The sequence below is a fragment of the Microcaecilia unicolor genome, chromosome 2, assembly GCF_901765095.1.
Source record: "Microcaecilia unicolor chromosome 2, aMicUni1.1, whole genome shotgun sequence".
In the NCBI taxonomy this organism is placed as follows: Eukaryota; Metazoa; Chordata; class Amphibia; order Gymnophiona; family Siphonopidae; genus Microcaecilia; species Microcaecilia unicolor.
In genome coordinates, this window is record NC_044032.1 from 388,222,866 (window position 1) to 388,250,554 (window position 27,689).

General features: G+C 44.4%; 1 protein-coding gene across 1 annotated transcript in view; it reads left to right on the forward strand.

Annotated features, from left to right (window-relative positions):
- Positions 1–27,689, forward strand: part of CCDC158 (coiled-coil domain containing 158) — a 1,152,460-nt gene that overhangs the window by 159,795 nt on the left and 964,976 nt on the right. The window contains exon 7 of the mRNA XM_030192135.1: positions 19,357–19,684. Within this exon, the coding sequence (XP_030047995.1) occupies positions 19,357–19,684 (328 nt within the window). The remainder of the gene's footprint in view (positions 1–19,356; positions 19,685–27,689) is intronic.

A 27,689-nucleotide genomic window follows, 5' to 3' on the forward strand; every position in this document is an offset into this window, starting at 1 on the left:
GTAACAGTAAAGGCATTAAACACATTTTAGGATCACATTATGAACTAGTGCAAGGCTGTTGGGGGACAGAACACATGGAATTCAGATGCTTTACTTCCTGGGAACTCTTGCTGCCTCACACTAGGGCTAAAACAATGGCGAGGACTACTGTCATGCCGTCTTCCATTATCGAACGTCTATTTGAGGTGCATGCAGCCATCATCCTTTTGACAGGCTCTGGTGTTTTCATGACAATTACTGTAGCATTAAATCAAAAACAGAGTACTATGCTCAAGAAAACAGAGTACTACACTTAAGTGGTCTTCCACAAGAACAACAGCCAGGTCCTGTACGATCGTTAAGTGTCACTGCCGTACTGGTGTACCTACATTGGATGCGATTACAGCTGGCTAACCGTCAATATCCCAATTCACACTGGATGGACAGATTCGCCAGGAGGGGGGGGTCGAGGATGTCCACCACTGAATGGGCAGTACTTGTCCACATATGCCTTTTGGACTGAGTAGGGGGAGGGCTCATATATATATATATATATATTTTTTTTTTTAAAGTCCATTTTAATAATGGCCTATGGACTTTTCTTTTAGGAAGCAATCCAAACCTTTTTTAAACCCAAGTTAACCAATTTTACTATTCTCTGGCAATGAATTCCAGAGTTTAATTACACATTGAGTGAAGAGATATTGTCTCTGATTCATTTTAAATTTACTACTTTGTAGCTTCATTGCATACCTCAGTCCTAGTCCCACTCCTCTTTATAGACCTCGATTATATCTCCCATCAGCCTTCTTTTCTCCAAGTTGAATAACCCTAGCTGCTTTAGCCTTTCCTCATAGGGAAGTCGTCCCATCCCCTTTATCATTTTCGTCGCCCTTCTCTGTACCTTTTCTAATTCCACTATATCTTTTTTGAGATGTGGTGATCAGAATTGAACCGCAAAACCAAGTGGGGTTCACAGTTTCCACAAAACTTCAACACCACGAAAGAAAGTGGAAAAAAAACAACTTCAAGAGATCAAACAAAGATCCGAGATAAGATGTTCCAAAACAAAAACTTTATTCTGACCCTACACGGGTTAGTTGGCGTGAGATACCAATTCATGTGCTCCACTGTCAATCGGTATACCACGTTTGCACTCACTGATTGACCCCTGAGGAAGGCTTTTGTAAAAGCCAAAACACGGCCTGTGTAGGGTCAGAATAAAGTTTTTGTTTTGGAGCATCTTATCTCGGATCTTTGTTTGATCTCTTGAAGTTGGCTTTTTCCACTTTCTTTCGTGGTGTGGGATCAGAATTGAACACAATATTCAAGGTGCAGTTGCACCATGGAGCGATACAAGGGCATTATAATGTCCTCATTTTTGTTATCCATTCCATTCCTAATAATATCTAACATTCTGTTTGCTTTCTTAGCTGCCACCGCCGCACACTGAACAGAGGGTTTCAATGTAGCATCAACGATGATGCCTAGATCCCTTTCCTATTCGGTGACTCATAATGAAGAAACTTCAAACAGCCCAGAATACAGCAGCCAGACTCATCTTCGGAAAACCAAAATACGAAAGTGCAAAACCCTTATGGGAGAAACTACACTGGCTACCACTCAAGGAACGCATCACTTTTAAAGTATGCACCTTAGTCCACAAAATCATTCACGGTGAAGCCCCTGCATACATGTCCGACCTGATCGACCTGCCACCCAGAAACGCTAAAAGATCGTCCCGAACCTTCCTCAATCTCCATTTCCTTAAATGCAAAGGCATAAAATACAAAGCACTGCACGGATCGACTTTTACATACATGAGCACACAATACTGGAATACACTACCCCGCAGCCTGAAAATTACCTACAAACTGACCGACTTCCGCAAACTACTAAAGACTTATCTCTTTGAGAAAATCTACGGCAAGGATCAAAACACATAAAGCCCACACAATATTGGTGGTGTGTAGACACGCACCAATACACTCTCTGAACCTCTACTCCCGTGCTCTCACCACTCTTAAACCCTACCCACTGACAAAATTGTCAGACCTCCCTGTTCCCTCGATTATGTTTTGCCCTCCTCTCAACTCACCCCTGTTATTTCCACTGTCCGATCCCCTAAGAATATCCTGAGCTTACTCTGTCTTATATAATTCTTCACAATGTAATCCATAACTGTACTGCAACCAACTGCACTTCCATCTTTTACAATGTATTGTAAGCCACACTGAGCCCGCAAATAGGTGGGAAAATGTGGGATACAAATGCAAATAAAAAAAAAAAATAAATAAATAATGTGGAGCCTTGCATTACGTAACTATAATTTGGGTTCCTCTTTCCCACATACATCACTTTGCACTTGCTCACATTAAAAATCATTTTCCATTTAGATGCCCAGTCTCCCAGTCTCGTAGTTTTTCACAGTGCTCTTGTGATTTAATAACTTTGAATAACCTTGTGACATCAGCAAATTTAATTACACCACTAGTTACTGTCATCTCTAGATTATTTATAAATATGTTAAAAAGCAGCGGTCACAGCACAGACCCCTGGGGAACCCCACTACCCTTCTCCATAGAGAATATTGACCATTTAACCCTACTCTCTTGTTTTCTATCTTTTAACCAGTTTTTAATCCACAATAGGACACTACCTCCTATCCCATGACTCTCCAATTTCCTTTGGAGTCTCATGAGTAGTTTGTCAAACACCTTTTGAAAATCTAGATAAACAATATCGGCTGGCTCACCTTTATCCACATGTTTGTTCACCCCTTCAAAGAAATGTAATAGATTGGTGAGGCAAGATTTCCCTTCACTAAATCCATGTTGGCTTTGTATCATTAATCCATGCTTTTGAATGTGCTCTGTAATTTTGTTCTTAATAATAGTCTCTACCATTTTGCCTGTCACTGACTTCTGGCTCACTGGTCTATAATTTCCCGGTTCTCCTGTGGAACCTTTTTTACACCAAATAAAATAAACATCAAGTGTGATGTGATTTTGTCACATGCTAGCAGTGGCACCAGGAGCAGTCCCCCACTTGTACGGAGGAGGGCTAGTGCCAGAGTCACAGATGATCGGCGGGGCCTACTTCAGACTTTGATGGAATGGGGAGACTGAAGGCTCAAGAAAGTCAACAGTTGAGAAGGGGAAGATGCTTTGCTGACAATTCCCAATCAATGCTGTGAGGTGAGCGCCTAGGCATGTCTACGATATGTGCTGCAGGCGGAGCTTATAATCAGCTTAGTGAATAAAGCTGGACGTTGAGAGAGCTGTGTGATTCAAAGGCTAGAACCCTGGCTATAAAATGCTCTAGATAGAAGTGTAAGTCAGGTATTTAATTGTTTTTTACTCTAAACTGTATTCATGTTTGAAATTGCTCGCTATTGTGAATGTCTTTGCATAAATAAATAAATCTCGGGCCCTTGCTGATTTCTTACACTTTAAGTTCATGCTGACCTCCTTCCAATCTGCTCTTTTACGTGCCAAACAGGATTATTATATCCAACTGACCAACTCTCTTGGCTCTAATCCTCGACTTCTCTTCACCACATTGAACTCTCTCCTCAAGGTGCCCCCTCCCCCAACTCCCCCTTCATTATCTCCTCAGACCCTTGCTGAATTCTTTCACAACAAGGTTCAAAAGATAAACCTTGCTTTCTCTACCTCACCAGCTCTCCCTCCACTAGTCCGTTCCCCTCTCTCTCCTTCCCCTCATTCCCTTTCCTCCTTTCCTGAAGTTACTATTGAGGAAACTACACTTCTCCTTTCTTCCTCAAAATGTACCACCTGTTCCTCTGATCCCATTCCCACCCACCTTCTTAATGCCATCTCTCCTACTCTTATTCCTTTTATCTGTCACATTCTCAACCTCTCACTTTCCACTGCGACTGTCCCTGCTGCCTTTAAACATGCTGTGGTCACACCTCTCCTTAAGAAGCCTTCACGACCCTACTTGTCCCTCTAATTACCGACCCATCTCCCTCCTTCCTTTTCTCTCCACATTACTTGAGCGTGCTGTTCACCGCCGTTGCCTTGATTTTCTCTCCTCACATGCTATTCTTGACCCATTACAATCTGGTTTTCGCCCTCTCCACTCAACTGAAACTGCGCTTACTAAAGTCTCCAATGACCTATTACTGGCTAAATCCAGAGGTCAATATTCCATCCTCATTCTTCTTGATCTTTCCGCTGCTTTTGACACTGTCGATCACAGCATACTTCTCGATACCCTGTCCTCACTTGGATTCCAGGGCTCTGTCCTTTCCTGGTTCTCTTCCTACCTCTCCCTCCGCACCTTTAGTGTTCACTCTGGTGGATCCTCTTCTACTTCTATCCCTCTGCCTGTCGGCGTACCTCAGGGTTCTGTTCTTGGTCCCCTCCTCTTTTCTATCTACACTTCTTCCCTTGGTTCATTAATCTCATCCCATGGCTTTTCCTACCATCTCTATGCTGATGACTCCCAAATCTACCTTTCTACCCCTGATATCTCACCTTGCATCCAAACCAAAGTTTCAGCGTGCTTGTCTGACATTGCTGCCTGGATGTCTCAACGCCACCTGAAATTAAATATGACCAAAACCGAGCTTCTCATTTTCCTCCCCAAACCCACCTCCCCGCTCCCCCCGTTTTCTATTTCTGTTGATGGCTCTCTCATTCTCCCTGTCTCCTCAGCTCGAAACCTTGGGGTCATCTTTGACTCTTCTCTCTCCTTCTCTGCTCATATCCAGCAGACCGCCAAGACCTGTCGTTTCTTTCTTTACAACATCCGTAAAATCCGCCCCTTTCTTTCCGAGCACTCTACCAAAACCCTCATCCACACCCTTGTCACCTCTCGTTTAGACTACTGCAATCTGCTTCTTGCTGGCCTCCCACTTAGTCACCTCTCCCCTCTCCAGTCGGTTCAAAACTCTGCTGCCCGTCTCATCTTCCGCCAGGGTCGCTTTACTCATACTACCCCTCTCCTCAAGACCCTTCACTGGCTCCCTATCCGTTTTCGCATCCTGTTCAAACTTCTTCTACTAACCTATAAATGTATTCACTCTGCTGCTCCCCAGTATCTCTCCACACTCGTCCTTCCCTACACCCCTTCCCGTGCACTCCGCTCCATGGATAAATCCTTCTTATCTGTTCCCTTCTCCACTACTGCCAACTCCAGACTTCGCGCCTTCTGTCTCGCTGCACCCTACGCCTGGAATAAACTTCCTGAGCCCCTACGTCTTGCCCCATCCTTGGCCACCTTTAAATCTAGACTGAAAACCCACCTCTTTAACATTGCTTTTGACTCGTAACCACTTGTAACCACTCGCCTCCACCTACCCTCCTCTCTTCCTTCCCGTTCACATTAATTGATTTGATTTGCTTACTTTATTTATTTTTTGTCTATTAGATTGTAAGCTCTTTGAGCAGGGACTGTCTTTCTTCTACAGTGGTGGAAATAAGTATTTGATCCCTTGCTGATTTTGTAAGTTTGCCCACTGACAAAGACATGAGCAGCCCATAATTGAAGGGTAGGTTATTGGTAACAGTGAGAGATAGCACATCACAAATTAAATCCGGAAAATCACATTGTGGAAAGTATATGAATTTATTTGCATTCTGCAGAGGGAAATAAGTATTTGATCCCCCACCAACCAGTAAGAGATCTGGCCCCTACAGACCAGGTAGATGCTCCAAATCAACTCGTTACCTGCATGACAGACAGCTGTCGGCAATGGTCACCTGTATGAAAGACACCTGTCCACAGACTCAGTGAATCAGTCAGACTCTAACCTCTACAAAATGGCCAAGAGCAAGGAGCTGTCTAAGGATGTCAGGGACAAGATCATACACCTGCACAAGGCTGGAATGGGCTACAAAACCATCAGTAAGACGCTGGGCGAGAAGGAGACAACTGTTGGTGCCATAGTAAGAAAATGGAAGAAGTACAAAATGACTGTCAATCGACAAAGATCTGGGGCTCCACGCAAAATCTCACCTCGTGGGGTATCCTTGATCATGAGGAAGGTTAGAAATCAGCCTACAACTACAAGGGGGGAACTTGTCAATGATCTCAAGGCAGCTGGGACCACTGTCACCACGAAAACCATTGGTAACACATTACGACATAACGGATTGCAATCCTGCAGTGCCCGCAATGTCCCCCTGCTCCGGAAGGCACATGTGACGGCCCGTCTGAAGTTTGCCAGTGAACACCTGGATGATGCCGAGAGTGATTGGGAGAAGGTGCTGTGGTCAGATGAGACAAAAATTGAGCTCTTTGGCATGAACTCAACTCGCCGTGTTTGGAGGAAGAGAAATGCTGTCTATGACCCAAAGAACACCGTCCCCACTGTCAAGCATGGAGGTGGAAATGTTATGTTTTGGGGGTGTTTCTCTGCTAAGGGCACAGGACTACTTCACCGCATCAATGGGAGAATGGATGGGGCCATGTACCGTACAATTCTGAGTGACAACCTCCTTCCCTCCGCCAGGGCCTTAAAAATGGGTCGTGGCTGGGTCTTCCAGCACGACAATGACCCAAAACATACAGCCAAGGCAACAAAGGAGTGGCTCAGGAAGAAGCACATTAGGGTCATGGAGTGGCCTAGCCAGTCACCAGACCTTAATCCCATTGAAAACTTATGGAGGGAGCTGAAGCTGCGAGTTGCCAAGCGACAGCCCAGAACTCTTAATGATTTAGAGATGATCTGCAAAGAGGAGTGGACCAAAATTCCTCCTGACATGTGTGCAAACCTCATCATCAACTACAGAAGACGTCTGACCGCTGTGCTTGCCAACAAGGGTTTTGCCACCAAGTATTAGGTCTTGTTTGCCAGAGGGATTAAATACTTATTTCCCTCTGCAGAATGCAAATAAATTCATATACTTTCCACAATGTGATTTTCCGGATTTAATTTGTGATGTGCTATCTCTCACTGTTACCAATAACCTACCCTTCAATTATGGGCTGCTCATGTCTTTGTCAGTGGGCAAACTTACAAAATCAGCAAGGGATCAAATACTTATTTCCACCACTGTATGTTTGTGCAGCGCTGGTAATGCCTTGTAGCGCTATAGAAATGCTAAATAGTAGTAGTAGTAGTAGTAGAATGCTGTAGCTATAATAAATTCCATTCTTCTTCTCGGAAAGCTTGTCAAACATGAATATATGTAGTGCGTGATTTGAATGAAAGGAGAGTGCTAAGGTGCTGTGTGCCCTGTTTGTGTTGTAATGTATTCTCTTTTAAAGTGTTTCATTTGTCTTGTGCTGACATTGTAAGCATCATATCTGTGTTGTATGAATGCTCTTTAGTGCTGCTTATTTTGGTATATTATTTGTACTCTGCTGACATTTATCATATTTCTGTTACATGATCTAATTTGATGTTTAAATATGTATATTTTTGGCACTGTATTATGTTTTTCCTGTTACTAGGATTCAGTTTGCCTATCTCCTAGTTTACTTCATTCATTGTATTTATGCTTATATTTGGTCATTTTGCTATTATTATGCAGTGATTGGTGTGATTGTAGGGGAAGGAAAAACTCTATATTTAGAGGTCAGACAGCAGTACTACTCCAGTTCGATCTGTTCTGTATTTTTGATCTGGTGGATCATGAAGGTATATTTCTGAACTTGAGTGAAATTGGCATTTTGGGACTGAGTACTGGATTGGGTTCAAGGGTTTTTGACTTTGGGTGCAAGGTTTTTTGACTTTGAGAACTCATAGTGTGAAATTTCAGGACACACACTGTGTTTCTTTGCTACTGGATTGTTGATGTTTCCCAGGGTCTCAGATTAAGTAATGCAGGATTTAAGACTTTTATTTATGCAGATGAAGCCCAGACCAGGTATATTCCATGTAAAAAAAAAAAAAAAAGGAGGAAGGAAAGCTGAACGACAGCCAGCATGGTTAAGAAGTGAGGTGAAGGAAGTTATTAGAGCTTAAAGAAAATCCTTCATAAAATGGAAGAAGGATCTGACTGAAAATAGGAAACAATATAAGGAATGACAAGTCAAATGCAAAGCGCTGATAAGGCAAAGAGACTTTGAAAAGATGATGAGTCAGAAGAACTGAATCAAATCACTAAACCTGGAAGATGTAATGGGGCAATTTGACAAACTGAAGGAGCAAATTGCCTGGACTAGATGGTATAGATCCCTACTGATTTGAAAAATGAACTTGCAGAGTTATGGTTAGTATTACGTAATTTATCTTTAAAGTCCAGCATGGAAAAGGTGAATAATTAAATATAAAATATCAAATTGAGAGTTTAGAGACCACTTTTGGGGTCCCTGCAGCATGTCTGCTGTGTGGTTCTGATTGCCTGGTATGTAAGTGGCTTGAATGCAGTGGTGTGCTGGAGCGGGCTCTCACAGGCTCGTGAGAGCCGTTTGTTAAGTTTTTAAGAATTTTGGGAGCCGGTTGTTAAAGTAGGTCTCTCCATGGCTACTTTAACAACTTGACTCCCAAAATGTGGGCTTGGGCCCCCTCCTGAATTCTCTTTTACTTTGCTGGCAGCGATGCTGGCCCCACTAGCCAAGTAAATAGACTGCTGCTGCTCCCTGCTCCTTGTTTCTGACTTTGAGCATCAGGCTTGGACTTTACATGGAAGCGCAAGAAGGTTCCATCATGCTGCTCAGAGCTAGAAACAAGCAGCAGAGAATGGTGGCAGTCCATTTATTGGCTGGTGGGGCTCGGCAAAGGTATGCCTAGCGTGCTCGCACAAGGGAGGGGAGACAGAGTCATGTATTCCCCCCCCCCCTAAAAATGTTTTTCAGGGCTGGTTATGCCCGGAGAGAGAGCCCGTTGTTAAAAATTTACCAGTACACCCCTGCTTGAATGTAATTGAAAATCACAAAGCTCCAAATTGCTGCTTCTCGGCATAACCAAATGGAATCCATAACCTCCACTCCCCTTGTTTATTGGCATAAAACATGGCAACTTGATTGTCTATCTGGATTAGAACTGATTATTCCCCAAAAAGATGGGAAAACACTTGAAGGATTAAATTACTGCTCTCAGTTCCTAATGATTTGAATCTATTGACCAAACTCACTGTGTTGAGTCAAGACCCCAAGTGGATTCCTTGGCTGATTTTAAATGCATCTGTTATGATAAAATGAATTTCTGGTGATGCAAAAGGGACACATTCAGTCAGGTTTCTTTTAGACTTCCACCACTGTAACATGTATAACTGATGGGGGTTTGGTACTCTAATTCCATCGTAATTTGAGGTCCCATTGTGGCTTTCTGATTTTGAGGTGGGCAAAAGGTATGGCATGTACTGCATTGACTTTAAGTGACTCTGGTAAATGAACATTATTTTGCCTTGTGCTTTGGGAACTTAAAGGTTGGGGTTTAAAGGAGGAATTGTAGGTTATAGTTAGGCAGAATAAAAATATAAGAAAGCAAACTTTATCAACTAAATTCCATACTCTTTTCCCCATAGTTTTAAAACTTGAACTTTGTACCACAACATTAATAGATAGGCACTGCAGTACCTAATTTAGTTTTCGTTCCATCCACCCCTAGCATTTATAGTCAGTTCTTGCAATTAGGATAACAAGCGAGTAGTGCTCTTACAGAGTTTTAATTAAATTTCATTACTTTCTAAGAAGAAAATACTAAATACATTACACAATATACCATATAAGCTAAAAACATTTTTATATTAGGCTAATATTCTTAATACCTTAGCAAGTTTTAAATTATTGAAAAACTAAAAAATAATAAGATGGAGACAGCAGTTCATCAGCGAGAGGAGTGCTATCCAGTCTTTTGCATTGTGTCACATGTGTGATTATTTCCCAGTTGGTAAGTGGTTATATGTGTGTGCCCGATGCAAAGATCTAGCTGTCAGAGAATGGTGGAGCTGAGGGACACTGAGGTACATAGAGGAGACCTACAGGGACGTTGTAGAGAAGTCCCACCTCCAGTCTGTTCTGTCTTGGAAGAGGGAGGTCTCCTAGAAAGAGATTATCACCCTGGTGAAGTAAGAAGTACTCCTGTAGCTGGGACTTGCCCACCAAGGATGTACTATCCTCTCGCACCAAGAATATGTCTCCAAGATCTGCCCAGGCGAGAAGGGTTAGGACAGCTGTTGTAGTTGGTGATTCAATCATTAGGCATGTAGATAGCTGGGTGGATGGTGGACGTGTGGATCACTTGGTCACTTACCTGGTGCAAAGGTGGCGGACCTCACGCGTCATCTAGACAGGATCTTAGATAGTGCTGGGGAGGAGCCGGCTGTTTTAGTACATGTGGGTACCAATGAAATAGGAAAATGTGGGAGAGAGGTTCTGGAAACCAAATTTAGGCTCAAGTAGAAAGCTGAAGTCCAGATCCTCCAGGGTCGCATTTTCAAAGATGCTACCCGTTCCACGCGCAGGACCCAAAAGGCAGGCAGAGCTTTGAAGTCTTAATGCATGGTTGAGATGATGGTGCAGGGACGAGGAATTTAGGTTTGTTAGGAACTGGGCAACATTTAACTGTGATGGAACCAGGCTACTGACACTAACTTTTAACTTTCAACAGTTTTTTTTATTTATGATAGAACAAAGATTTGATATTACACTGTAAAATATACAGAATGTCCAGAAGCAAAACAAACATAATAAAAACAGCAAGGTAACAACTGTCATCAATCGATTTCAAGATGTTCCCCCGGACCCCCAACCTTCACCAACCCAGTCTATCCTCAATTCTATGTCTGACAAAGTGCAATATGGAGTTCAAACTACATTGGTTGTTAGAAGTCCAATCAAGCTATATCTCTGTGAATTTCTCTCTCTATCCATAATCAACCAAATCAGACCCAGAAAAAAGAACTATTGCAGTTTAATTCTTAATTATAGGCGGGGACCGTTGTCCTTTGGGACCCTCCCTACCTAATGCCAAGTACAAATCCCCATCTCCAACTGTCCCTATCCCCCATCCCTGGTGTGCAATGCCTGACCACAACCCACCCAAGCAGCCCTCAGCACTCCAGTGTAAATCTATGTGCCAGTGGGGAAATCTTGTTCAAATAGGCCTCCCACACCGCACGGAATCTCTGTTGCCTCCTAGGGTACAGATGTGCTCCCCGAGACTCCCAGATCATAAGTTCATGGAGCTTGTTCCTCCAGTACCAGAAGGAGGGAGGGTGATCCAATACCCAATGGCTGAGAATGCACTTCTTCCCCAGGAAACATGATTTGCCTAAAAAATTGTTTTTCTCTCACAGTGCCAGTTCCCCACAAACTAGGGGAGCTAAACATTGATCTTTCAAATGTAAGGACCACTCGGTGACCCAACACCGACTGGAGGAACTGAGAGACAGCTGTCCAGAATGGTTTAATTTGCCTACACTGCCATATCCCATTAAAAAAGGAGGCATCTGCCTGTCTGTGGGAGAAGTATGCTGTGTACTGTCCGGAAGTGGCATTCCTTCAGTTCTGCGCTGTGTACCGCACGGGGACTACTTTTAAGGGATGTCAGTAGGAGCTGTGCCGAAACTGATCGACCTATAACCTGGCTCCAGCGATGGTGACTTCCTGTAAGTTCTTAACTGACCCTCGCCTACCAAGCTCTTTATGGAACCATGATATCGAGATTTGGCCTAAGACATCCCCTTCTAAGAATTCCCGCAACTGCTGTCCGAAGCCAAAAGATAAGCTACCCTCCAGGAAGGTGCCCAAGTAGTGAGATAACTGATTATAGGCAAAAACAGCCGCATGGCCCTGCGCACATTGACTTAAAAAATCTTGAGATGACAAAATGGACCCATCAACCTTAACTAGACTTTCCAACAAAGACACCCCCCACTCCCTTAACTGTCGGAAAATCTGATTCCCTCTACCTCAGAAAGTCCACATTACCTTGCAGGGGCAGCAACACACTGCTAGACGGATTCTGCTTCCACAGTGGGAGCAAGTCTCTCCATAGAGACCAAATAGGCCTAAGCAGAATGCTCCCGTGAGCTCTCTCGAGCAAACATTTTAGGGGAGCATGGAGCATAAAGTTCAGATGCCAAGGGTGAAAATAGGCCTGCTGCAAGACTAAGGCCCAGATGCATTAAAGACATTGGTAATTCCCGTTCCCTACCGATTCCATAGCGAATCGGTAGGGAACGGGAATGCATCAACGATAGGGAATGCAAATGAGCTACTCGTTGTAGCTCACTTGCATTCTCTAGTCCTTCGGTACCTGAGTCGGAGAATCGGGACGTCCCTTTAGATTAGGCTCCTCTTCCTGGTCTCTTCAGCCAATCAAAGCGGGCTTAGCTGGCTGTTGTCAGCAAAACGCGCTCTGATTGGCTGAAGAGACCAGGAAGAGGAGCCTAATCTAAAGGGACGTCCCGATTCTCCGGCAACCAGGAAAACATAAAAGTTTTGTTGTGGAGGGGCGGCAAAGACAAAATAGAAGGGGGGAAAAAACACCACCGCCGGCAGAGCTAAAAAAAAAAAAATGCGAAAAAAAAGATGTCTCTCAGAAGCGCAGGGAGAGTACGTCCTTAAAGGATGCCCCTCACATGCGCTCCCTGCCTTTTTTTTTTCTTTTTTACCTTTTTTGGGGGCCCTTTTCCTTTCCGATTCCCTCACAGGAGCCCTAACAAGAGGTCAGACATCTCGTTAGGGTTCCTTCAGTAAGGGAATCGGAAAAACGGTAGTGCATCTCATTATAATGGGCTGCAACGGTAGTGCAGCTCATTATAATAGCTTTTCAATCATTTGCATTCCGTTTTCGTTGCCTGCTACCGTGGCAGGGAAAATGCCCTTAGTGCATGCCTGGGGTGAACTACTTGCGTTTTAAACTGGCTGGAACCAGTTTAAAACGCAAGTTGTGGGCTCGTTAGGTTTTGTGCATCTGGGCCTAAATCCGTGTAGGCAGTAGTTCCTAGGAGCCAATCCCGTAGATGTCGAAGCAGACAGGCCTGGTTATATCTACGCAAATCGGGGAGCCCTAAACCCCCTTGATTCTGATCACCAACCATGTGTTGCCACTGCAATTTAGGTTTCCTGCCACCCCAGCAAAACTTTACCACTAACCTTTGGAGCGATGTTAAGTCCCGGCGCAGTAAACGAATAGATAGTGACTACAAAACATACAACCACCGAGGAAAAACTATCATACGGTAGAGATGTATCCTACCCAGAAGAGATAAGGGGAGAGTGGTCCAAAGCATCAGCTGTTTCGTGGTATCTCTGAGCAGTTTGGAGATGTTAATGTCATATGGGAGTGCAGGGTTCATCGGCAGCTGTATGCCGAGGTAATGAAATGAACCCTGGGCCCACCGCAGCGGGAAGGCACCACCCCAAGACTGACGTAGCCCATCTGAGCTTGCCAGTGCCTCCGATTTTGTTAGGTTAAGGTGAAAACCGGAAAAATCTCCTTACTCCATGAGGCTTTCCATAAGATGTGGCAAAGATAGTTGTGGATCTGTTATAAGCAACAATAAATCATCTGCAAATGCCGCTGACTTAATGAAAATGTCCCCAATCCGCACTCTACGAATGTATGAATTACCATGAATTTCCCGCAGCAATGGATCAAGTGTTAAGACAAAGAGAAGCAGAGACAGGGGGCACCCCTTCCGAGTTCCCCTTCTAATAGGGAACTGAAAGAATTCTGTTAGCAAATGCCTGTGCCCTTGGATCAGCATACAGGGTTTGTATCACCTGGGCAAACAGACCTTTTATGCTATATGCTGCCAATACCCCGAAGAGAAACCCCCACTCCACCCGATCAAAGGCCTTTTTAGTATCAAAGCTGATTAGGAAGGCAGGGGCATTCTCCGAGCGTATTGTCTCCAATGCCACTATTAGACGTCTCATAATTCTTCGCAATTGCTTTCCCAGAAGTAAACCCACCTGGGGCTCTGCCACTAATGATGGGAGAATTCTCACCAGCCTGTTAGCCAAGATCTTAGCTAGAAATTTGGCCTCCGCATTAAGCAGGGAGATAGGACGATATGAATCCGGGTGATCAGCAGGCTTACCTGGCTTTGGGAGAACAATAATTTGGGCCGTATTGAGGTGTGATTGTAGGGGAAGGAAGAGGCCAGAGAGCTGAATGGATTCATTAAACACTTCCGCCAACACTTGTCCGATTTCAGACCAGAAAAGCTTGTAAAACTCATTTCGCAGTCCATCTGGGCCAGGAGCCTTGCCCAAAGATCTCTGCCTAATCACCCATTCCACCTCTTCCACAGCAGTTGGCGCATTCAGTTGGGCAGATCCGATTCAGCAACCCCAGACAAGTCCATACTGGTCAGATATACCTCACTAGCCAAAGATGATGTAGGCTGCGGTGCATAGAGCCGAGTGAAAAACTCCTTCAAGACTCCTTCATCACTATTCACCAGGCCTCTTCTAGAGTCTAACAATGTGGCAATTTTTCGAGGTCCTATGCTTCTGTGTACCATTTTCGCCAAGAATCTACCACTTTTATTTGTGAATCTATAAAGCTGATACTTGTAGTATGCAAAGGACTTCTTAGCTCATCCATGCAAGAGTTCATTCAATGCCTGCTGAGTTTCTAGCAATTGCGTTTTGATCCGCAAAGAGTGGCCTGTCCCATATTGTCTGCGAAGAAATGTTACCCACTACTCCAGGCACAACACCTCTCGGTGCCTGGCTTTCCACTGGATACTAACATAAGAGATGCTTCGTTGCTGAAAAATGTAGTGACAGCAGCTGGCCTTACGGAGTTTAAAGGGGGCTTGGACAAATTCCCGAGGGAAAAGTCCATTGAACATTATTAAAAATCAAAAATTTTTTAATGGGTTTTGTCGGATACTTGAAGCCTGGATTGGCCACTGTAGGAGACGGGATGCTGGGCGTGATAGACCCTTGGTCTTTTCCCAGTATGGCAGTGCTTATGTGCTTAAGAAGGACGGCCTTTGCCAACTCCCAGAAAACAATTGGGTTGGCCCTATGAGCCTCGTTGTTGTCCCTGTAGTCCTGCCATTTAGAAAATAAGAATGACAGGAAGTGGCTGTCCTTATAGAGGAAAGGAGGGAATCGACATGAACCTCATGAGGGGAGAGGGTTGCCTACCTGCAATCGTAGTTCTGCCCAAGCGTGATCAGAAGTCATTATAGGCCCTATCCTAGCATCCGCCACCAAGGACAGGAACTCCCGCGAAAGCAGCACATAGTCTGTTCTGGACATCGTGAAGTGTGCCCTGGAGATGTGTTTGTAATCTTTCTTCAGAGTATGGAGTGTCCTTCATTCATCCACCAAGTCCAGGGCAAAGCATTACATGGAGATGCCTCTCTCAGTCCTGGCCAGCTCTCTCCCTGTTGGCTGGGATCAATCAAGAGTGGGATCAGTCACATCATTGAGATCCCCTCCTAGTATGACAGGCACCTCTCCCAAACCATGGATCCTGCAAATGATTTGAACAAAAAAATGCCTTCTCATAGGTATTAGGAGCATATATATTACATAACAAAAAGGGCTGGCACCACAGATTCCAGGACAAATCTGCCCTCTGAGTCTGCAATAACTGCTTAGTTTCCAGTTGCAAGCCCCTTCTAATTAGGATCACCAAACCCCCCTCTTGTCCACCACTGGGGAACCAAAAATCTCACCAACCCACCAATGTTTCAGATTGGCATGCTCTGCCGCAGAAAGGTGGGTCTCAAATGCTATGGAGGTTTTCTGGTCTTTGAGAGCTTTTAACAGCTTTTGCTGTTTAATCGGGGAGTGTATTCTGCTGACATTCCAGGTAGTAACCTGAAGTGTAGTCATGTCTTTCTAAATAGTTAAGCAGGAAAGAAACTGCCTAAACCACTTGCAGTAATTAAAACAACTATACATTCCAGGAGGCTGTGCCATCCTCCACCCCCTCAAAGAGAGACTCAGCAAAGGAGATCCATCAGAACTAAGGCCTGAAAGGCGACCCGGAAATCAGTCTGGCAACGCACACCCATATCCCAACCCCTCCCCATCCCTACTCCCTGTCTTCCAATTCCCCTCCTAAACCCCAACCCTCCCTGTCCCATCCAACCCCTAAACCCTACATGTTCTGCATTCATTTCCAATGCACCCCCAGCAACAGAGTCCAGAGTAACCCCTTAGCTGAACTGGAGATTTTTTTCCCCTTGCCTCTCCCCTACAAGTAACATCAATGGAGCAAGCCTGTATTAAAGCAACGTTTAAATTTAAAAAACAAACAAAATCAAGCCAACAAAAAAAAACAGTCTATGTGAGAACTGGCTGTCCAGACACTTGAAGTTCAAGTAATTGGGCTGGACTGGAACAACACAAACGGTGTACGGGCCACCAGCTGAATGACTCTTCACCATCCTCAGACAGGAACGACCAAGAATCCAGGCTCAGTAAGCTGTCCAACAGAGCCTCACAACCAAGGTTCCGGGGGCCTTATCATAAGCAGCTACGCTAAACGAGTCTGGCAATGTTTTAGCCTTCCCTTCCTTGCCTCTGTTTTCTGGACACCTGCCAGAGGTGTGGGTGGAGAAAAGGAAGAATAATGACATAAAATAATAATAAACTTTGTGAGAACTGGCTTTCCAGACACCTGGAGGTAAAGTTATTGGAGTGGACTGGAACAACACAAGCGGTGCCCGGGCCTCCAGCTGAATGCCATGCCTCACCTCCTTCAGGTAGGATTGACCGATAATCCAGTCTCAGATGTCCCAGCAGGGTAATAGAATGTCACAAATGTCAGGAAAGGTGAGCCCTTGGATCACAGTCGGAGCTTTGTCAGACAAGTCACCTGTGCTGACACAGGCAGGAGTCAGAACAGACTGGACTAGAATAAACTAGCAGACTCAACAAGGCAGGACAGAGGTAACCAGGCACAATGGACAAAACAAGGATCGGATCCAGATGAGGCAAGGAAAACAAGGCAAAGGGGCTAGAACTGGAACCCAGACAGGACAAGACAAGACCCAGAACTGGATTAAAACTGTGTCCAGAAAAGGGCAAGACAAGGACAAGGGAAGGACTGGATCCAGACAGGACTAGACTCAATGAGACAAGGCATGGCACAACTAGACAATGAGGGCAGGAGTGAAATAACAAGAACAAACAGAAGCAAGACTATAAACAAGGCAGGAACAGGATTCAGGAATGGACTTGGGTTTGCAACTGGAGCAGGATTCAGGAACGGATCTGGCTTGGCAGCTGGAGCAGGATTCAGGAATGGAGTTGACTTGGCAGCTGGAGCAGGATTCAGGAACGGACTTGACTTGGCAGCTGAAGCAGGATTCAGGAACGGACTTTGCTTTGCAACTGGAGCAAGATTCAGGAATGGATGTCTTGGCAACTGGAGCAGGATTCAGGAACGGACTTGGCTTGGCAGCTGGAGCAGGATTCAGAAATGCCTTGGCTTAGTAGAAACAGAGCTTCACTTTAACAGAAATCAGGAACAGAGCTTGGCTATAACACAGAGCAGGAACAGAGCTTGGCTTCAACACAGAGCAGGAACAGAGCTTAACTGTAGCAAGAGTCAAAAGCAGGGCTAGACTGAATGCAGGAGCAAAGAGTAGAGTCAAACTGTTACAGACACCAAGAGCAGCGTGTGGCTCAGAGCCAGGTTTTCAGGAACAAGATTTAAAAGCAAACCACAGAGAAACAAAGCATTCAAGTATAAGACTCATAGAAACACAGACCTTCAGACGTAAGACTCACAGGAACAAAGCCTGGCTCGAATCAGAGCATGCAGGAACAAAGCCAAGCAGGGATTGGATCTAAACAGGGAACACAAGGACAGGTTAAGAGGCCTCTTGCAAAGGCAAAGCATGAGAGTTCTAAGATGCTTTATAAAGGACTTTGCTGATGATGTCACAACTTGGAATGAGGTTTGAATAGACTGTAGTGAGGTTTGGATTGCAGGCACACCAAAGTGAGGGATTGCAGGAACATCAGGCAGCATATAATGCATCAGTGCAGGAACAAGGCAGTCCAGACAAGTCACAGAGCCAGGCCACTGGAAAAAGGTGAGTCTGGATGCAGGGGCATGGCCACAACCATGGCACAGAAGAACAATACCCCTTGTGGTCAAACAGACGAAACAGGCACAACAAGGGTGACAAAAGAAAGGGCAGCAGATGATGTCACAATAGTTTCTTTATTAATCTTCCAAGACTCTACATGAGTCGTGTTTCGACCCGCAAAGGCCTTCCTCAGGAGTCTTATGTAGGATGTGTACTGATGAACGTCTGATCCCAATATGTGACAAAATACTGTAAAAAGTCTTGCTGTTGAAGTGCCGAAAACCGTAAATCACTTTGGTTCACTGAAATGCACTATTGTGACATCGTCTGCTGCCCTTTCTTTTGTCACCCTTGTTGTGACTGTTTCGTCAGTGAGATGTCCAACAGGGCCTCGCTACCAAGGTTCCAGGATCTGGAACGTAAGCAACTATGCTAAACGTGGCTTGCATCAGGATATCTTTCCTTTCTTTGCCTCTGTTCTCTGAGCACCTGCTAGAGGCATGGGCTGAGAAAAGGGAGAACTAAAAAAAAAAAAAGACCTTCATCTTTAAACTCCAACAGTCAGAGAAGTCACGCTTAGTCCCTCTGTTGCGCTGCCACCAGTCTGTCCACATACAACCTCGCCTTCTCAGCCTGGTCAAAAAAGTGGACATGGCCATTGTCAACTAGTTTGAGCTTTGCTGGGTAGAGAAGGCTGAATCTGAATTTCAGTCTAAACAGCTTAGAGCACAAAGGAGCAAATGCTTTGCACACTGCCGATACTTTGGCAGAGTAGTCCTGGAAACACAAGATGCGGGGAGTCTTGGTACTGTAGCTGGGTGCCCGCCCGCAGGGCTACTACTACTACTACTATTTAGCATTTCTATAGCTCTACAAGGCGTACGCAGCGCTGTACAAATGAACATGAAAAGACACATGATCAAAGTCCAAACAATGCCATTTGCGGGACACAGACTGTAAAAGGCTGCTGGGCACTGTCCTTATGTTCCAAATTACTGGAATTTCCATCAAAGCCCTCTTCTACCCATCCTAAACTGGATTGCCATATATGGGACCCAGACAATATAAGCTTGCTCAGCACTGGCCTTCACAGCCAGTGTAACCATCTAAGCGCCACTTGACATGCAAACACTCATACAACCATTTACGTTTTGTCTCTTTATGCCATTCATTTTCTAATTAGAGATCCTCTGTGTTCTTCCCATGTCTTTTTGAATTCCATCACCATTTTTTACTCCACCACATCTCTCAGGAGAGCATTCCAAACATCAACCAACCTCTCTGTGAAAAAGAATTTCTTGACATTACTCCTAAGTCTACCACCCCACAACCTCAATTTATGTCCTCTAGTTTTACTGTTTTCCCTTCTCTGGAAAAGATTTGTTTTTATATTAATTTAAATGTACTTATAAATTATATCTGCTTATATGACATTTTACAGAAAGGAAGAGTCACAGCAGGAAGTGAAGTTAAGAAAAGAACTACAGGACACAATTGGTGACCTTAAAGCAACCAATATGCTTCATGAAGAGATAGTCAAACAGTCTAATGTTCAGAATGAGCAGCTGAAAGAAATGTTGGATGACTATAATAGTGTGCTTCAGGAGATTCGCACAGCCCTAATTGGCTTTGAGAGCAGCAAGGGAAAAAAGGTGTGCGAGCGAGAGCCCATCTCTAAACTCCAGGTCAACAGCCTTGGATCTGCTGTTACTAAGGTCCTGAGTGAGTTGGATACGGAGTTGTCCTTTCTCAAAGGGAAACTTTTTCTAGTAAGTAACAAAAACACAATTTTCTTCTGTTTAGCTTTCCATCTTTTCATGACTTATTTTTTTCAGATTGTACAAGATTTATTTTGGTATCTAGGGGAAATACTGTTCTCTTTTTCTTTATTTGAAGTTCCTGAATCGTTATGGCAAGGGACAAGGTGAAATGCAGATGGAGAAACATTGGGGGGCAATTATCTATAGATCGCCTAAAGTTAGGCACCAAGATAATGTGTACTAAACGCAGATTCTGTAATAGCATTTGTACATGCAGTTACTGTTAGAATAATAGCACAAGTCTATATTTACTTGCCTAATTGTAGGCACGAGCACTTGTGCTAGTGCAGTGACTCATATAAATGCTCACACCTAACTGTAGACAGGTGCATAAATGGTAGTATTTTGTAATGTGTGCATGCAAATGCTAGGCACATCCCTGAAGCCTCATGCTCCTCCTAGGTCTACACATTTCTTTGCAATTAGGCATGATGGATATTGCATGCACACTTTATAGAATAATGACAAATGGCAGTAATATAGTAACTCAAGAAGAGAAGAAAAGTGGGAACTAAAACCACGGATTCCAGAGACTGGGGCACACAATGTCTTGAGTTAAAACAAGGTTTATTGAAAATCAAAAACAACTCAACACAATGTTGTGTTTCGGCCAGAGGGCCTGCATCAGGAGTCTGAAACAATATACATTAAAACTTGTGTAATTTATGAACATAATAAAGGAAGGTGATACAATATACAATTAGAGGCTATGTAAAAAATAACAAATAGCAAAATAATGATAAAGTATAAGATAGATTACACCTTGATATAAATCAATTAAAAGCTAAATCATTGTAGAGAAATGCCATGAAATGAAATGTTCACTAAAATTTAATTTAGAGCTGTGTATAATTGATGAATGAAATAAAGAAATAAAACAAATTGAATATGCTGAGATTAATGATTAGCATATGTATGGGAAAAAAACCAAATACAAATTTTTTTTTACTAACCCGTGTGTAAGTTCAGAATAAATATAGTAATTGTCAGTAGATAAAGACCTGCACAGTCATCCAATCTGCCCATTAAGGTGGCCAGAGTTGAATCTGGCACTCTGCAGAGTTTCCACTTCATTATGATTAAACAGTTACGTGTAACTGCTGATTAGTACCAATTAGTGCCAATTAAGACCAATTATAGCCAATGGTTTTTAATGCCAATTAGCAACTAACTAATTGCGCTAAGTAATGCACACAACTACCATTATTCTATACTTGCGCATGCAACTTTCCGTTCTAAGTGTAAAATTGGGCATTCGAGTTTATGGAATTATGGAGTCACATATATTTGTTCTTTACCCTTTGTAATATCCAACTAGAACTACCTGAATGGAGACTATAACAAGAAAATCTTTATCATTTGCTCCAGACCATTCCCAATAAGTGGGTATATGCTCTCCTACCAGCAGATGGGGAGACTAAGCACTATCAAGTGACATTAGGTCATGTGCAGTCCTGAGCCACTCAGTATTTCCCAGTCTTCCCAGCAGATGATCGGTAAGTGCCTGTGGAGTCCTGTACCAGTGGACCTTTACTGGGATGGAATTTAAAATGTATATCTATATCTATATCTATATATATATATCTATATATATATATCTATATATATATATATAGATATATATATAGATAGAGAGAGAGAGAGTGTGAGTGTCTCTCAACTGAATTTAATGAATTCTCTGTAAACCGGAGGATGTAATGGGGCAGTTAAAATTGAGTATGGTACCGGACGATTGGAGGGTGGTCAATGTAACGCTGATTTTTAAAAAAGGTTCCAGAGCAGATCCGGGAAATTATAGACCGGTGAGTCTGACGTCAGTGCCGGGCAAAATGGTGGAGACTATTATTAAGAACAAAATTACAGAGCATATTCAAAAGCATGGATTAATGAGACAAAGTCAACATGGATTTAGTGAAGGGAAATCTTGCCTCACCAATCTACTACATTTCTTTGAAGGGGTGAACAAACATGTGGATAAAGGGGAGCCGGTTGATATTGTGTATCTGGATTTTCAGAAGGCGTTTGACAAAGTACCTCATGAAAGACTCCAGAGGAAATTGGAGAGTCATGGGATAGGAGGTAGTGTTCTATTGTGGATTAAAAACTGGTTAAAAGATAGAAAACAGAGAGTAGGGATAAATGGTCAGTATTCTCAATGGAGAAGGGTAGTTAGTGGGGTTCCCCAGGGGTCTGTGCTGGGACTGCTGCTTTTTAACATATTTATAAATGATCTAGAGATGGGAGTAACTAGTGAGGTAATTAAATTTGCTGATGACGCAAAGTTATTAAAAGTTGTTAAAATCGCAGGAGGATTGTGAAAAATTACAAGAGGACCTTACGAGACTGGGAGACTGGGCGCCTAAATGGCAGATGACGTTTAATGTGAGCAAGTGCAAAGTGATGCATCTGGGAAAAAGGAACCCAAATTATAGCACGTCATGCAAGGTTCTACGTTAGGAGTCACGGATCAAGAAAGGGATCTAGGTGTTGTCGTTGATGATACGTTCAAACCTTCTGCTCAGTGTGCTGCTGCGGCTAAGAAAGCAAACAGAATGTTAGGTATTATTAGGAAAGTAATGGAAAACAAAAATGAGGATGTTATAATGCCTTTGTATCGCTCCATGGTGCGACCGCACCTCGAATATTCTGTTCAGTTCTGGTCGCCGCATCTCAAAAAAGATATAGTGGAATTAGAAAAGGTGCAGAGAAGGGCGATGAAAATGATAAAGGGGATGGGACAACTTCCCTATGAGGAAATGCTAAAGCGGCTAAGGCTCTTCAGTTTGGAGAAAAAGCGGCTGAGGGGAGATATGATAGAGGTCTATAAAATAATGAGTGGAGTTGAACGGGTAGATGTGAAGCGTCTGTTAACGCTTTTCAAAAATACCAGGACTAGGGGGCATGCGATGAAGCTACAATGTAGTAAATTTAAAACGAATCTGAGAAAATGTTTCTTCACTCAACGTGTAATTAAACTCTGGAATTCGTTGCCAGAGAATGTGGTAAAGGTGGTTAGCTTAGTGGAGTTTAAGAAAGGTTTGGACGGTTTCCTAAAGGAAAAGTCCATAGACCGTTATTAAATGGACATGGGGAAAATCCACTATTTCTGGGATAAGCAGTATAAAATGTTTTGTACATTTTTGGGATCTTGCTGGGTATTTGTGACCTGGCTTGGCCACTGTTGGAAACAGGATGCTGGGCTCGATGGACCTTTGGTTTTTCCCAGTATGGCAATACTTATGTACTTATGCACTTATGTACTTACGTGTTACTGGATCTTGGGAGCAACATGTAAAAAAACAGTTAGTGGAAAGAACTCTACCTGACTTCTGCAGGGGCAATACCTGGTGCAGTTATGAGCCCTGGGGTTGCACACTCTGTGCTGTCGGGTCCCTCCTCTTCCCCTTGACCCTTTATCTGGGTCAATATGTTCCTCAGCCCCCTCTTCCCCACTCCAGAGAGGTGTTCTTTGAGAGCCTCCCTGGTCGGGAATGGATCAACCGATTTTAAAACAAAATAAATGGAGAGCGAGAGAGATCCTCTGAGTCTGGTTCCTGTCTGGTGTAGCAACTGAGGGGGGTTCCACAGCCAGTTTGTAGTGGGTGGGGGGGGGGGGGGGGAAGCTTTGGCTGGTCTCTATGGTGTAGTGTTTAGCGATGGAAGCTACTTCAGAAAAGATGCACCGCAGTACGTGGTATACCCATTAATGACTTTTGCCATGTATGTGAGGAAGCTTCTGCCACTGAGCCCGCGAGTTTAATTCAGCTGTGGGTGCCTCGTGACTAGTGAAGCCAGCTTCAGGGGATACCGTGAAGGTGGCAGAGTAATTGCAAAGGGCCTCAGAGTTACTGTTCTTAGTGGGAAACACCGACATGTTGAGTGTGCTCACAGATGTGCATGCTGTGACAGAGGGGCCTCCTGTTCTTAGAGGGCATAATACTACCACATCGCCTCCCTTTTCACCTGAGTTTATCTTACTTTTGCACCAGGTCTTCAGTTTAAAGAACAGTTTGTCAGGCCCATCTGCCAAGAAGGCTCTGGAGGGTCAGGCCCCAGTGGGGGCCCTCTGTGGCCAAATTGTCCACATTTGTCCATTTTGGAGTAGGATGAAAGGGGAGTGTTTTTCTCCATGCCTCCCTTGGATTAGGGGGTTTGATGGTATAGATGATTGGAGACAGAATCCTCCAGAGTAGGGGTCTGAGGTGCTCCTGGAGAGGACCCCATTATAGCTTGGATCTTTTGCAGGCAGGAGCTGCCTCATTTGACTGCACAGTTCCTCCAAGGTCTTGCATTAGCAGAAGAGCAGCCTTTGGTTCCCTGAAAGTGAGATCCTTTGCTGAAGGGTACACACAAACCTCCTCAAGTGTTTTCATTCAATGAAGATCTCAAGCAATTAGTGAATGTGGAATGGCAGATCCTGATGTGCCCTCAGGATTGCTAGAGCCATGGCTTGGCTCTATCAGCTGCTGGTATAGGAGCAGGCGAGGTTCCTACTGTCATAGGTAGATGTGTTGTTTACATCTGTGATCAAGAAAATGGCTGTGCCAATGGAGGACGATGCAGCCCTCAAGGACCCCCAAGATCATAGAATGGAGGCTTTCTTGAAGTGATTCTTTGAGGTATCCACTAGCTTTGTAGGCAGCCACCTTTACAGTTATGTTGCTTGGGCCTGTTTTCATTGGGCAGAGTGGTTGCTGGATGCTCTTAGTGAAGCTTCGGACAACATCATCAATTTGGAGATGGATACGGCCTTCTTGGCTGATATAATGTATGATCTGGTAAAAGCCTTGGTGAAGAATTTGGTTTTATCATTGCTAGGTATTGATCTGCTGATGTGGCTTCCAAAGTGTATCTCAGTCAGTTATCCTTTTGTGGGAAGTCACTTTTTGGTGAGGCTCTAGATTGGTGAAGGGAGTCAAAAGTCTTTAGGTTACTGGAAGACAGATTCCATTGGCATTTTCATGGCTCTTCCAGGGACCATTGCGGGGAGGAATGTCACTCCCTTCCTAGTTGGTTTGGTGGTTCTCAGTGAGTAGGTTTTGGTCCAGGAGCCAATCCTTTCAGTCCTTTCAAGGTGGTAAGTGCCGAGATCATGATGGGACACAGGGAGAGGCAGGAGCCACTAGCACTGCACAATGAAGGTTTTAGGGTCCAGACCTTTTAATTGGGGGTGGAATGGTTGCAACATTTCCACTAGAGATGGGCCCAGATCACATCAGGTCTTTGGGCCCTAGAACTTGTGCAGTTCAGATACGTCCTGGGGTTTCAACGTCCTCTTCCCGACCTATTTGTGGTGTCTCCCTGCAAGGTGACACAGACAGTGGCTGTTGTGCATCAAACCTTGGATAGTTTGCTGGATCTAGCGTCAGTTATTCCAGTACCTCAGGAAGAGGGGTTTTGTCAGGTATTCAATCTAGTTTGTAGTGCCCAGGAAGGAAAGGTCCTTTCATCCAATCTTAGACCTCAAAGGCATCAACAGGACACCAGGGGTCTCGCCCTTCCAAATGGAAAATCTGAGGTCAGTCATTGTAGCCCTCTGCAAAGGAGAGTTTCTCACATCATTAAATCTTCTCTGCAGATTCACATTCATCCAGACCATTGCAAGTTCTTGCGCTTTGCAATTCTGATGTCCCCTTATCTGTTCAATGCCCTTCCCTTTGGCTTGGCCATGGCACCATGGATTTTCTTCAAGGTGATGGTGGTAGTGGCAGTGCATCTCAGGAAAGAGGGCATGTTGGTGCGTCCTTATATGGATGACTGGTTGATTCGGGCGAAGCCTCTTGAGGAGAACAAGAAAGCCACTGATCAGATGGTGAGCTTGGTGCAACATCACTGTTGGATGATGAAGAATATGCTGATGCCAACACAGTCCCTGGAGTATTGGGTGTCTGGTTCTGTATACTCTCTGACAAGTTTTTCTTTCTGGATCACAAGGTGTTGAAGATTTGGGCTTGGGTGTGACACCTTATCAGACTCCTTTGCCTGACGGCATGGGATGTCTTGCAGGTGTTGGGCTCCATGGCTGCAATGATCTAGATAGTTCATAGACAAGATCACACATGCGCCTTCAGGAGGCATTGCTGACCAGCTGGTACCCGCAGTCAGACGACCTCCTCTGCAGCCTGCACCTGCGACAGATGGTACAGGGCATCTTCTTTGGTGGTTGAACAGGAGGAATTAGGTGAAGGGCATGATCCTGGGGGTTCCAGAGTGGACCCTGGTGACCATGGACACCCATCTCTTTGATTGGGGAGCACATTGCCAGCATCAGGTGGCACAGGGATGCTGGTCAGCAGTGGAGGTGACGTTCATCAATCGCCTGAGGATCAGGGCCATTAGATTGGCACTTCTTGCATTCCGGCCTTTTCTGATTCACAAGGTGGTCAGAATCATGTCGGACAATGCAATGGCTGTAGCATAAATCATTCATTGGTGTTGGGGGAGGGGGGAACAAAGAGTTGTCCTCTGGATCTGGAAATGAACATGTCCTAGTCCAAGTACAATCTTCAGCTACTCGTGCCAGGAGTGTCCAGCATGGAAGCAGATTATCTCAGCAGGAACTTTCTGGACCCAGAGGAGTGGTCTCTATTCGAGACTGCTTTTCAGACCATAGTCCACCTCTGGAAGTTGCTGGTCATGGACATGATGGCCATGGCCAAGAATGCAAAAGCTCCTTGGCTTTTCAGTCACAGGAAGGAACCAGTGTCAGAGGGGATAGATGCCTTGGCTTAATAGTGGCCTCGTCAAAGGTTGTTGGACGTGTTTCTTCCCTGGCCATTGATTGGTTGGGCGAGTCAGAGGATCGAGGGTCACCATGGCTGGATGGTTCTTGTGGCTCCAGATTGTCAAAGGCAATCATGGTATGGAGCTCTGGTTTGGTTACTGGTTGATGAAGCCCTTCTGTTGCTTTGTTTGGATCCCCTCCTCCTGCAGTGGCCTGTCAACATGACGGACATGGGTTGATTCTCACTTACAACGTGACTGAGCAGACAGGGTTGCTAAAGAAAGGATACTGAAGCAGCTATGCTCATAATGTCCGTGAAGCTGGATTCTCCATTGCCAGTAGGATGGAGAGGCCTGTCCAACCCAGTGTTGTAGAATACATTTTTTCCCCATATGTCTTTCGAATAAATAAGTGTGCGCTCACCACTACCACCCCCCTCGGATGATAAGTGTTATTCTGATCCAGGATAGCACCTAAAGGGGTACAAGGAATAGGTTGTCAACTTCGTAAGGTAACTAAAAAGCCTTTCCCAAAAAGCCAAGATAAATGTATTTATAAATGACCTAGAGATGGGAATAACTAGTGAGGTAATTAAATTCGCCGATGACACAAAATTATTCAGGGTCGTCAAGTCGCAGGAGGAATGTGAACGATTACAGGAGGACCTTGCGAGACTGGGAGAATGGGCGTGCAAGTGGCAGATGAAGTTCAATGTTGACAAGTGCAAAGTGATGCATGTGGGTAAGAGGAACCCGAATTATAGCTACGTCTTGCAAGGTTCCGCGTTAGGAGTTACGGATCAAGAAAGGGATCTGGGTGTCGTCGTCGATGATACGCTGAAACCTTCTGCTCAGTGTGCTGCTGCGGCTAGGAAAGCGAATAGAATGTTGGGTGTTATTAGGAAGGGTATGGAGTCCAGGTGTGCGGATGTTATAATGCCGTTGTATCGCTCCATGGTGCGACCGCACCTGGAGTATTGTGTTCAGTACTGGTCTCCGTATCTCAAAAAAGATATAGTAGAATTGGAAAAGGTACAGCGAAGGGCGACGAAAATGATAGTGGGGATGGGACGACTTTCCTATGAAGAGAGGCTGAGAAGGCTAGGGCTTTTCAGCTTGGAGAAGAGACGGCTGAGGGGAGATATGATAGAAGTGTATAAAATAATGAGTGGAATGGATCGGGTGGATGTGAAGCGACTGTTCACGCTATCTAAAAATACTAGGACTAGAG